We start from the raw sequence: 13366 nt of genomic DNA, 5'->3' as shown, positions 1-13366 counted from the left end.
TCGGAGAATCCTTCAGTCTCTCTGGTCACTCGATTTCTGATCTCAAGTGACTATCCTTCAAAAAAAAACTTCGAAAACAGACTCCAAGGAGAGACTGCTGAATTGGAATTAATTTGCAAATTGGATACAATTAACTTAGGCTTGAATAGAGACTGGGAATGGTTGATTCATTTAAAAATAACCTATTTCCCAAGGAAAAGCCAAGGAAAGTGTGGGCCCCTTACTGAATGAGGGAGGCAACCTAGTGACAGAGTGTGGAAAAAGCTAATGTGCTCAATGCTTTTTTTTGCCTCTGTCTTCACTAACAAGGACAGCTCCCAGACTGCTGCACTGGGCATCACAACATGGGGAGTAGATGGCCAGCCCTCTGTGGAGAAAGAGGTGGTTAGGGACTATTTAGAAAAGCTGGACGTTCACAAGTCCATGGGGCCGGACGAGTTGCATCTGAGAGTGCTAAAGGAATTGGCAATGTGATTGCAGAGCCATTGGCCATTATCTTTGAAAACTCGTGGCGAACGGGGGAAGTCCCAGATGACTGGAAAAAGGCTAATGTAGTGCCATCTTTAAAAAAGGGAAGAAGGAGGATCCTGGGAACTACAGGCCAGTCAGCCTCACCTCAGTCCCCGGAAAAATCATGGAGCAGGTCCTCAAGGAATCAATCCTGAAGCACTTACACGAGAGGAAAGTGATCAGGAACAGTCAGCATGGATTCACCAAGGGTAGGTCATGCCTGACTAATCTAATCGCCTTCTATGATGAGATTACTGGTTCCGTGGATGAAGGGAAAGCAGTGGATGTATTGTTTCTTGACTTAGCAAAGCTTTTGACACGGTCTCCCACAGTATTCTTGTCAGCAAGTTAAAGAAGTATGGGTTGGATGAATGCACTATAAGGTGGGTAGAAAGTTGGCTAGATTGTCGGGCTCAATGGGTAGTGATCAATGGCTCCATGTCTAGTTGGCAGCCGGTGTCAAGTGGAGTGCCCAGGGGTCGGTCCTGGGGCCGGTTTTGTTCAATATCTTCATAAATGATCTGGAGGAAGGTGTGGATTGCACTCTCAGCAAATTTGCAGATGATACTAAACTGGGAGGAGTGGTAGATATGCTAGAGGGCAGGGATAGGATACAGAGGGACCTAGACAAATTGGAGGATTGGGCCAAAAGAAATCTGATGCGGTTCAACAAGGACAAGTGCAGGGTCCTGCACTTAGGATGGAAGAATCCCATGGACTGCTACAGACTAGGGACCGAATGGCTAGGCAGCAGTTCTGCGGAAAAGGACCTAGGGGTTACAGTGGATGAGAAGCTGGATATGAGTCAGCAGTGTGCCCTTGTTGCCAAGAAGGCCAATGGCATTTTGGGATGTATAAGTAGGGGCATAGCAAGCAGATCGAGGGACGTGATTGTTCCCCTCTATTCGACATTGGTGAGGCCTCATCTGGAGTACTGTGTCCAGTTTTGGGCCCCACACTACAAGAAGGACGTGGATAAATTGGAGAGAGTCCAGCGAAGGGCAAAAAAAATGATTAGGGGTCTAGAACACATGACCTATGAGGAGAGGCTGAGGGAACTGGGATTGTTTAGTCTACAGAAGAGAAGAATGAGGGGGGATTTGATAGCTGCTTTCAACTACCTGAGAGGTGGTTCCAGAGAGGATGGTTCTAGGCTATTCTCAGTGGTAGAAGAGGACAGGACAAGGAGTAATGGTCTCAAGTTGCAGTGGGGGAGGTTTAGGTTGGATATTAGGAAAAACTTTTTCACTAGGAGGGTGGTGAAACACTGGAATGCGTTACCTAGGGAGGTGGTAGAATCTCTTTCCTTGGAAGTTTTTAAGGTCAGGCTTGACAAAGCCCTGGCTGGGATGATTTGATTGGGGATTGGTCCTGCTTTGAGCAGGGGGTTGGACTAGATGACCTCCTGAGGTCCCTTCCAACCCTGATATTCTATGATTCTATGATTCTATGATTCCCCTTGTTTATTCCTCCCCCCCCCCTCCACTGTTCCTCAGACGTTCTTGTTAAACCCTGGATTTGTGCTGGAAATAGCCCACCTTGATTATCATACACATTGTAAGGAGAGTGATCACTTTAGATAAGCTATTACCAACAGGAGAGTGGGGGTGGGGGGTGGGGGAGAAAACCTGGATTTGTGCTGGAAATGGCCCACCTTGATTATCATACACATTGTAAGGAGAGTGATCATTTAGATAAGCTATTACCAGCGGAGAGTGGGGTGGGGGGAGAGAAAACCTTTTGTCGTGATAAACACCCATTTTTTCATGGTCTGTGTGTATAAAAATATCTTCTGTATTTTCCACAGTATGCATCTGATGAAGTGAGCTGTAGCTCACGAAAGCTTATGCTCAAATAAATTGGTTAGTCTCTAAGGTGCCACAAGTACTCCTTTTCTTTTTACCTTTCCCTGAACATCCCTTTGTTCTTATGTTAGGAGGCAAGGAGAACAGAAGCTCTTGGTTGCCTTTTCAATTCCATTCATTATTTTATACTCTGTACTTTTATCATGTCCCCTCTTACTCATTTCCTTTCTAAATTTAAAAAAAAATCCCAATCTTTTTGGTCTCTCTTTTCCAAGACTTTAATCATTTTCATTGCCCTGCTCTGAAACCCCTCCAGTTCTGTAGTAGCCTTTTAGAGAAGGGGTGATCAGTACTGCGTACAATATTCTGGATGAGGCCACATCATATTTTTGGTATGTACTATTGTCCATCCCATTCCTTATTCATCCTAACATCTTGTTAGTTTTTTTGGACCACAGCTGTTTGTTGAACTGGGGTTTTCAGTGAGCTGTACCTAGTGATACCTAGATTCCTTTCTTCTGTTTATACTGTTGATTTAGAAACCTGTATGGTTTATGAGTAATGGAAATTTGTCCTTTTAATGTGTGCTACTTTGCATTTATTAACATTAAACTTCATTTGCCATCACATTGCCCATTCACCTAGTTTAGTTAGGTCTTTCTGAAGTTCCTCAGACTTTTCACTGGAGTTCTCTAACCTAAATAATTTTGTGTCATCAGCAAATTCTGCTGCCTCACCATTCACCCCTTTTTCTAGATTTTTAATAAATATATGAATTTGTAGGAAAAAATTAGTGATTAATTATTGATAATTATTTCCCTCTTAAATTTTGTGTAAGGTTCTTTCAATCTGCGGAAAGAAGAAGAGACTCAGCATATCCCAGAGACAGTGGAAAAGGACTTCCAAAAAGGTATTTCTCCTTATAATTCTTCCTTCTATACTTGTAGTTCACATTACACTATATGCACATTAAAAACCCCTAAGCCAAAGAACAGCGAGGTTGCTAAGTCAAGCACTCAGGAGTTAAGGAATGCTAGAGCTGAAGTTGCTGCGGTTGCTGTTTTCTCTTTGGAGCGCTACCTCTGTGGGGCTGGAAAACATACTCAATGCAGACGAAGGGGCATACAAGAAATCATGTGGGTCTAAGGAGCAAGCTCATATTGGCATTTAGGAAACTCTATAGGGTACATAAGCATGCCCAGTGCAGTGGAAGGTCAGTGGCGCTGGAGTATGCTCAGTGCAGATGGAATGTCCAGAAAATTTAGCAGCAAGCCTCTGACAAGTTCCACTGAGCTACAAGTGGTGATTTCCAGATGCATATAACTCAAATAAATCTGGGTGAATTTTTATGGTTGACAGGAAAAGACATCTTTCTGACACCCCATGATTATCCCCTGACAAATATAAAGTCCCCGCTCCAAAGCACAAAGGGATTAGAGCTCTTCAAATAAATGGTTTGGGGGAAGAAGAGAAATTTTAACAATTGGAAATCAGCTTATTTTTCATAGTCCCATTATTGGAAATAGCTGACCCATTTTCCTTATATTTTTTTATAATAATTCATCCAGCAGAGGTTCCATGCAGACTGAGCATGGAAAATTTCGGCCTAAGTGGTTAAGGTTTGGAAAAGTTATCAGTAACTGAAAATAAGAGATTCGAGGATTGGGCCAAAAGAAATCTGATGCGGTTCAACAAGGACAAGTGCAGAGTCCTGCACTTAGGATGGAAGAATCCCATGGACTGCTACAGACTAGGGACCGAATGGCTAGGCAGCAGTTCTGCAGAAAAGGACCTAGGGGTTACAGTGGACGAGAAGCTGGATATGAGTCAACAGTGTGCCCTTGTTGCCAAGAAGGCTAACGACATTTTGGGCTGTATAAGTAGGGGCATTGCCAGCAGATCGAGGGACGTGATCGTTCCCCTCTATTCAACATTGGTGAGGCCTCATCTGGAGTACTGTGTCCAGTTTTGGGCCCCACACTACAAGAAGGATGTGAAAAAATTGGAAAACGTCCAGCGGAGGGCAACAAAAATGATTAGGGGGCTGGAGCACATGACTTACGAGGAGAGGCTGAGGGAAATGGGATTGTTTAGTCTACAGAAGAGAAGAATGAGGGGGATTTGATAGCTGCTTTCAACTACCTGAAAGGGGGTTCCAAAGAGGATGGATCTAGACTGTACTCAGTGGTAGCAGATGAGAGAATGAGGAGTAATGGTCTCAAGTTGCAGTGGGGAAGGTTTAGGTTGGATATTAGGAAAAACTTCTTCACTAGGAGGGTGGTGAAGCACTGGAATGGGTTACCTAGCGAGGTGGTGGAATCTCCTTCCTTAGAGGTTTATAAGGTCAGGCTTGACAAAACCCTGGCTGGGATGATTTAGTTGGGGATTGGTCCTGCTTTGAGCAGGGGGTTGGACTAGATGACCTCCTGAGGTCCCTTCCAACCCTGATATTCTATGATTCTATGATAATGGAAAGTGTAAAACATTCTTAACTATATGCATTACTGCCAGCCCCACCTCTAATATTAGAGAGAGGAGAAAAAGGATAAAATGAACTAATAGTTATTATTTAGTCTTCTATAAAATCTCAACTCAGACCAAAAGAGTCAGTCAGGTAGAATTGTTATGGTATTTCATTGCACTGAAGATATTACCAGGAAAGGACTTTGCCAAGAGATACAACAGAAAGAAGCACTCCATGCTGCATTGCTGGACAGTCTTGTTCTCAGAATATGTTAGGACCAACAATTCCCAAGATGTACTTGTTTTATGGGAGGGAGGGTGAAGCCAGAGTAATCTCACTTTCATCCCTACAACTAGTATTGTATGCAAGTGACAAAATGTGGAAAATAAAACAGCTAATCCTAATACATGACTGTATAATTGAAAAATGGAATTACCCAGACACTTCAACTTGAACAAACGGGATTAGATTAAACAATAAAAGAAATGTATTTACTACAAAGAGAGAGATATTAAGTGAGTCCAAATAATGAAGCATAAAAGTCAGCAATGGTTGCAAGAAAAATAAAGATAAAATGCTTACTGGTACCTAACCTAACAAACTGAATTAAATTCAAGGCAAATTTTTCTCACCACATGCTTTCAGCAGTCTTGCTGACCAAACTCTTTAGGTTAGGACCTCTCCCCCAGAGTCCAATGGCTGTTTTCGTTGTCTCTTCAGGAGCAGTGAATGTGATGGGCAGGGAAAGAGAGTGGGGTTGTCAGGGTTCCCTCTCCATTCTGAACTCTAGGGTACAGACATGGGGACCCGCATGAAAGACCCCCTAAGCTTATTTCTACTAGCTTAGGTTAAAAACTCCCCAGGCACAAATTCTCCCTTGTACCTTGGGTTTAAGTAACGCTGCCACCACCAAGTGATTTAACAAAGAACCAGGGAAAAGGACCACTTGGAGTTCCTCTTCCCGCAGCAATCCCCCCAAGTCCTTACACCCCCTTTCCTAGGGAGGCTTGAGAATAATATCCTAACCAATTGGTTACAAAACAATCACAGACCCAAACCCCTGGGTCTTGGAACAATGGAAAAATCAGTCAGGTTCTTAAAAGAAGGATTTTATTAAAAAAAGAAAGGTAAAATCATCTCTGTAAAATCAGGATGGAAAATACTTTACAGGGTATTCAGATTCAAAACGCAGAGGATTCCCCTCTGGGAAAACCTTAAAGTTACAGAAAAGAGGAATAAACCTCCCTCTTAGCGCAGGGAAAATTCACAAGAAAAACAAAAGATAAACTAATCTGCCTTGCCTGGCTTACCTATACTGGTTGCAATATTGGAGACTTGGATTGCGATGGGTGGAGAAGATGGATTTCTGTCTGGCCCCTCTCAGTCCCAAGAGAGAACCCACACACAAACAAAGAGCACAAACAAAACCTTCCCCCCTCCCAAGATTTGAAAGTATCTTCTTTCCCCATTGGTCCTGTTGGTCAGGTGCCAACCAGGCTATTTGAGCTTCTTAACCCTTACAGGTAAGGAGGAATCCTAGGCTACCCTTAGCTGTATGTTTATGACAGGGGTCCTTTGGGGTGTTTATCTTCCTTTACATAGTTTCAGTCTCCCTCTCAAAAAACATTTCCAGCTCAGACCGAGGAGATAGGGTCTATGTAGGATCCTATTCCCTGCTGTTCCCCCACCCCACCCCCGCCGCCATTTGAATGTCCTTGGTCTTCCCTTCCTGCTTGATGACTGTTTACTGCTTAAATTCAAATTAAGGCAAACACAATTTCTTTGTTTAAGACAGGCCTGTTTGCCAACTTCTGTTTGGGTGGGGTTTGAAACATGTGTTAATAACACCATACTGGGGAATCTTGTAACTTCAAATGCAACATTGTCACACATATTTTACCAGGACAATACTGATCAGCAAATTGAGTTTTTTCAATGATATCTGACAGGACACACCTTGTACAAACATTATTATAATGGTGTGTAGGATGTGAACACACCAGTATATTCTGTCACATATATATACATACAGACATACTTAACAACTATTTAAGCTATGATATTTTTATTTTCATCATCAGAGAAGAAAAGCATTACAAAATGTCCTGTCCAAGTTAGGGATGGAGCAGCACATAAGCCAGAAGCTCCGGCTGAAGGATATTCTGCAGATCAGCCCAGAAAATGTAAAGAGCTGGACTCCTGAGTCATTAGGAGATTTACCTTGGTATTTCCTAAGAAAGATAATGGCTTTAAATGGGATGGCCAGAAATACAAGCCTTAACTACACGGCACCTGGTTATCAACAAAGCAGTGAAGATGAGCAAGAGCTGAATACTGATGAAAGTATTTCTTGTCTTAGTGATGCTAATGCTGTGAATCCACTTGATGTTCTGTGTGCTGTTCTGCTTTGCTCAGACAGTTTCCTACAGCAGGAGATCCTGTCCAAAATGTCCATGTGCCAGTTTGCCCTCCCTCTCCTGCTGCCTGCCCTTGACACCCCAAGTGTACCCTACTGCTGTGGGCCATGAGGGACATTGTGAGGAAGTGGAGGCCGCACTCCCTGGCAGAGAGCAGAGGGTTCAGAGAGGAGAGCCTGGTGCTCACGGCAATGCCAACCATTTCCTTTGTGCGTTTGGGCAGCTGTAGCTTCTCCAAGTCCAAATTCCTCAATGAGGTACTCAGCCCCTCCCAGCAGCACCACGATTTCTTTGTCCATCGGGACATGGAGTCTGGGCATGTCCTTCGAAATATCTCTGATGGGTTGGTAGAAATATCCTGGTATTTTTCTGGGAGGGGGAATCTGGATCTTTTCCCAGAGCCCGTTGCAGTACTAATTTGCACGGAGACATTGAGTCACACTGGCTGCAATTCAGCTTTTTAACAAATGTCTCCTCTTCCGTGTTTATATTTGTTGAAAGCATCAGTGAAAAAAACTACTTACTTTTATCATCTCTAAAGGAATCAGCAATGAAATATTATTTCATCTTTAACGTTCCAACTGGGAAATCCAGTGAAACACAGATATTCTGTGATAAATTAATCTCAGAGTTGAAACTGAACAAATCACAGTTATTGGTGAAAGACAGCAGCAAAAATAAGGCCAAATTTGTAAAAAGGCTACAATTGCTTTTAGGATGTATAATGAAATCTTCTGCCAAGAGAATAAATATAGAGGATATGGCTGTTATTGCACATGAACTAGGAATCCAGGTAGATGAAGACTGTAAGGCAAGTCAAACAGGAAGCGAGTGGGCTAAAGAAATCACTGCAGAAATAAAAGACATAGGAAAGTACAAGAAAGAAATGTTGAGACTCCAAGGGGATCCATGGAAAAAATTGGCTAAAGTGGAAAAAGAGCTGTGCCGAATGAGAAGGCAAGGGGACATCCCTTCTGAGAAATATAGATCTCAGCTGAAAGAGGAATTATCAGAGTTACGTGCTCAGCAGAATAAGTGTGATCTTACTGATGGTTTGAATAAATTTATCATGGGACTAAATCAACTAGCTCCACTGGAAAAAAACTTCTTCCTGAAATGGATTAAGTTTAGACTGGATTGCATTGCTAGGAATAATCTCTCTGAATTGCGCGATCAATATAAAGAAAATAACACTTCAGGTGATGACCCAAAAAGTTATCAGAACTAGATGAATTAATATCAGTCAGTTCCTTAGGACTTGAGCATTTCATGCGTGAGTTGGCACAGTTTTATGAGGCTGAATGCTCAATGATGGAGCAAGGCAAAGTCGCAAAAAGCAAAAGACAATTCACCCATCTCCCAGGCATAGCAGCTGACCTGATGCTGGAAGGGTTTCCCATGGAGCTGATCGATGGAGATGCATCCAACATCCCACTGCAGTGGGTGACAGATGTGCTGACTGAGCTCCATGCCAAGCTGGGGGGAAGGTCCAGAATGGTGGTTCTGACGGTGCTGGGAGTGCAGAGCACTGGGAAATCCACCCTCCTCAACACCATGTTCGGCCTGCAGTTTGCAGTGAGCAGTGGCCGATGTACGCGAGGAGCCTTCATGTCACTCATTAAAGTGGCAGAGAACTTTCAGCAGGACCTGGGCTGTGATTTCATCCTGGTGATAGACACGGAAGGCTTGAAAGCCCCCGAACTGGCCAGGCTGGAGGATAGTTATCAACATGACAATGAGCTGGCCACACTGGTGATTGGACTGAGTGACATCACCATCGTTAACATGGCCATGGAGAATGCCACAGAAATGAAGGATGTTCTGCAAATAGTGGTCCATGCCTTCCTCAGAATGGGGGAAATTGGGCAAAAGCACAACTGCCACTTTATCCATCAGAATGTCAGTGATGTGTCTGCACATGACCAAAACATGAGGGACAGGAAACGCCTCCTGGAGCAGCTGAATGAAATGACCAAAGCTGCAGCAAGGATGGAAAAAAAAAGCAAGGAAATAAAATTTTCAGACATTATGGACTATGATCCAGAGAAACACGATTGGTACATTCCTGGACTGTGGCATGGAGTCCCTCCCATGGCTTCTGTGAATATGGGATACAGTGAGAGTGTGTGTGACCTAAAGAAATCCCTGTTTGAACTTATGAGAAGCCGTTCAATTAAGAGAACACCTAAGGAGATTCCCCAGATCATTGAATGGGTGAGGAGCCTGTGGAATGCTGTAAAGCATGAGAACTTTATTTTCAGTTTCAGAAATAGCCTTGTAGCAGAAGCCTATAATCAGCTGTCTGTGCACTATTCAAAGTGGGAATGGGATTTCCGCAAGAAGATGCATCTCTGGGTAGCTCAACAAGAAACTGCTATTCAGAATAGTTCTCCACATGAATTAGATACAGGTAAAATAAAATATGAGTTGCAAAAGAAACTGGTGGATGGTGAAAAGAGGATTTTGGATTGCTTACAAAATTATTTTGATAGTGCGGCAGCTAATCTTCACTTAATTGAAAAGTACAAGGAAGATTTTATCAGGAGTGCAAAAGGCCTGAAGAAAGAACTTGATAGTTATTCATTCAGTAAGTGTGAGGATGCAACTCAAATTCAAAAAGGCCGGTACATGATAAAAAATATCCAAATTGAGTACATGAAGAAAATAGAAGAGAAAGTTGACCAACTTTTGATAGAATGCTGGAAAAGAAAAGAAAAATTAAATAATAAGAATCTGGAATCTGAATTTGAAAAAATGTGGAGAAAAACATTGTCAGAATTATCATTCACTCCTTTACATACACGACTAATTTATGAAGATATGGAGTTCCAATTGAGAAAGGACTTAGAGAATCGAGGGAGTGAGGTCAATCAAAAGCTACAAGAAGCAGGAAGCCTTCGGGATTATGGAATAAAATCTGTCACCAGTGAAAATGAGTACTTTGTCTTTAAATTTTTCAAAGCTGCAAATCATTAGTCACAGCCATCAAAGAGTGGTTCAGACCACAACTTCCATGTAACACAGATGAACTTACTAAATCATTAGTGGACAAGTGCCAGAGTTACACGGAGAAAAAGATAAAGTCCAAAACAGACTACGATGAAACTTTTTGCAGAGAACTGCTTATATAATCAATGAGAAACTCCAACAATGTGATCTGCACAAACTTCACATCAGTGCTTTCTTTGAAGTCAATCTAAAATTTCACATTTTGGGGGAGGCGGCTTGTGCATTTCAGAAGATGCACGAGGATTTTATCAAGGAAAATGACCCTCAGCAACATCTGGAGAGACTGAAACCTCAGTATTTCTCCACCTTTAGAGACCTTTACTTGGAGAAGGATACCTGCCAAGAGAGAGCTAAGGATTTCTGTGATCAGTGTCTGAGACCTGCCCTGGTGGAGTATGTGAACAAGAGACTGGGAATAGAAATAGTGGATGACTTTCTCAGGAAGGGACAATCCTTAGAATATGGCAGCCGGAGTTTTTTCCAGTTTGCTGTGCAGAAGAAGCTGCTGGAGGAGATGAATTTTGACAACTATGTGAAATATATTAACAACTATGAAGAGTTTGTCAAGACCTGGATACTGAGACACCTGCTAGATCACTACAAAGAGAGTGAGGGTTTGAGAGTTATGGAGGAACAGATTTTAACTACAGTTATAAACAAAGTCAACAAGGCTCTGGAAAACTGCAAATATAAAAAAACAAACACAGTCTCTGCCTTCTTAGACAACTTTTGCAGCGTGCTGCAGCAGGACCTAGTCATTTCCAGGGACAGTTTAGCTGGGCTCAGACTTAAAATCACAGCAAATGCTGAACAGTTTTCTGCATATATTGAAACCTTTCTTCCTAATCTGAAGGAACTAATTTTATCTGAATTTAAAAAGCTAGAAATTCTGTCAGTACTCTCCAATCTATCAGTGAAACCTGAGGATGAAATCTTCAAGCGAGTGTTTGGCTGTGGGAAGCAGTGTCCATTCTGTAAGGTCCCCTGTGAAGCAGGAGCTCCTGCGCACAAGGAGCATTTTGCATCAGTGCACCGCCTCAAGGATTAGGGGAATACCGAGATTGAAACAAAGATACTTTGCTATGATATATGCTCTTCTGCAGTGGTTTCCAATGACTCATTTAGATGTTCAGAGACAAAATGGAAACCTCATCCTTATAAAGATTATCTCAATTTTTTCCCAGACTGGCGCATCCAGCCAGATCCCAGCATCACGGCTTCCGATTACTGGAAGTTTGTTTTCAAGGAATTCAATCACCAGTTTGCTAAGGAGTTTGATGCTCTCCCTGCCGATCTCCCTGAGGACTGGGGTGAAATAACCAAAGAGCAGGCACTGCAGGGCCTAAAGGAAGTGTTTACATTGAAGGCAAGGACAGGCTGAGAAACTCTGTTGTGAGCAGAAAGTTACAGAAGTTAATTTTCTTTAAATGTGGCATGTGAAAAAATTCCCATATCTTCTAAATACGTACTTTTGTTTCTCTGAGAAAATCAGACACAGTTTGCAGCTTCCAATGCTTTTTCACATAACAATGTATGGCACAATTCAAGATGAGAGAAAGACCCAAATGTGGAGTTTCTGCATGTTTGTCGTAAGGACCAGATGACCACAATCCCAATGCTGTTCCCACCACTGCATTTGGTCGTGCAGTGGTACCATCCAGTGACCTGCAAACCTTTCCTAGATGAGTGTTTTCTCCAAAAAAAGGACCCGAATACCAACCATCCACTTCTGCTACTTAAAGCATCAATATCCTGTGATTTTGTGGCTAATCTGACATCAAACAGCCTGGCCCTGTTGCTTGCCTTCCATGAAGAAACACATGGGAGGGGGAAAGCACTTCAGAAACACCAAGGAGAGCGGTTTTCAGCTAAACATAATGGGGAAGGGAGGCATGCAGCCAGCAAACCCAATCGACCCTGAGGATTCAAAGGGAATCCCCACAAACCCAAGAGACTCTGAGGCTCCAAGGGAAACCCACCCTATACCTGTGAACAGTCTTTCCCTCTGCCCTGCTGTCTGCCCTGCACACCCCTCTCACCCAGGGCAGTAAGGCTGAGAAGCCATGGTGCTAGTAGCTTCTCCCCCTGTGATTGCCTGCCACCCTCTGCATGGGGGGTGCTGTGGGGAGCAGCCAGGGAAAGCAGTTCGTGCTGCTAAGCAATCTGTGGTCCCAGGTGGAATGTCACCTACTGCCATTTTGGCTGATACCTAGTGCCCGGCGAGGATACAAAAATGTATCCACATCCAATTTGTGATCTGCAAAAATTGTCTGCGGTTACCCGCATCTGCAGATATCTGTGGTTTTGCAGGGCTCTAGACTGCTCCACAGCTCACTGCACAGCAGTGACGCAGGGCTGTGCCAAGCCCCCAGCTACCTCCCACTTCTCCCCAGAGACCACCTGCCCCACAGCCTGCTCCACCCCCACTGCACCTCCTTCCCCGCTCTGGGTAGGAAGGCAACAATCCTGGGCCTTCGTGTTCAGTGCCACCCGCCCAGTGGTGGGGCTCGGACACCCCTATGCAGCTGAGGCGGCTGTAATGCACGCAGACCCGGCCCAGACATAGAGCGGTGACCACTGCTCTCTTCACAGCATGCGCCCTTGCCGCCCACTAGTTTGAATTACAACCACACCTCTTTCAAAATGGTGCTTGGCTCACTCCCTTCTGGGAGTTGTAGTTTACCTTCTCCCTTCAAGAAAGCTGGGGACTACAGCTCCCAGAATCCCCAGAGGGCTGTCCCCACTGTTGCATAATTCAAAGAGGCGAGCTGGAGCCTGTGGGCTGGGTGACAGCCACTCCGTTCGGGTGATTGTGTGCATCTGCAAAAAAGGTCCACAGATATAAAGTGAATACCCGTGGATTTGCAGGGCTCTACTGATACCTGCCTGGGTTACCTCCCCTCTGCATGCATGGCATGGTTTGGTCCACCTCAGTCTCTAACATCCCTAAGGATCCTTCAGGATGACAGGTTTCAGAGAGGTAGCCGTGTTAGTCTGTATCAGCAAAAACAACGAGGAGTCCTGTGGCACCTTAGAGACTAACACATTTATTTGGGCATAAGCTTTCATGGGCTAAAGCCCACTTCATCAGATGCATCTGTTTATATTTATGACAAGCCAAAACAGAGGGGGGACCCAGTCTGGAGGAAAAACTGAGCTCT

At 43.7% G+C, this 13366-nt stretch overlaps 1 protein-coding gene across 1 annotated transcript in view; it reads left to right on the top strand.

Moving 5' to 3' along the window:
* LOC119566353 (interferon-induced very large GTPase 1-like) overlaps positions 1 to 13021 on the top strand; it is a 33122-nt gene extending 20101 nt beyond the window's left edge. Inside the window, 7 exon segments of the mRNA XM_037899022.2 lie at positions 3154 to 3225; positions 6859 to 7272; positions 7275 to 7607; positions 7610 to 8404; positions 8407 to 10158; positions 10161 to 10319; positions 10322 to 13021. Of these exon segments, the coding sequence (XP_037754950.2) occupies positions 3154 to 3225; positions 6859 to 7272; positions 7275 to 7607; positions 7610 to 8404; positions 8407 to 10158; positions 10161 to 10319; positions 10322 to 11586 (4790 nt within the window). The 3' untranslated portion in view covers positions 11587 to 13021.
* Positions 13022 to 13366: the final 345 nt, after the last annotated feature.

The sequence above is a fragment of the Chelonia mydas genome, chromosome 6 (genome assembly GCF_015237465.2).
Source record: "Chelonia mydas isolate rCheMyd1 chromosome 6, rCheMyd1.pri.v2, whole genome shotgun sequence".
NCBI classification, from domain to species: domain Eukaryota; kingdom Metazoa; phylum Chordata; order Testudines; family Cheloniidae; genus Chelonia; species Chelonia mydas.
Note: the sequence above shows the minus strand (reverse complement) of the source record. Positions and strands in the feature narration are given on the sequence as shown.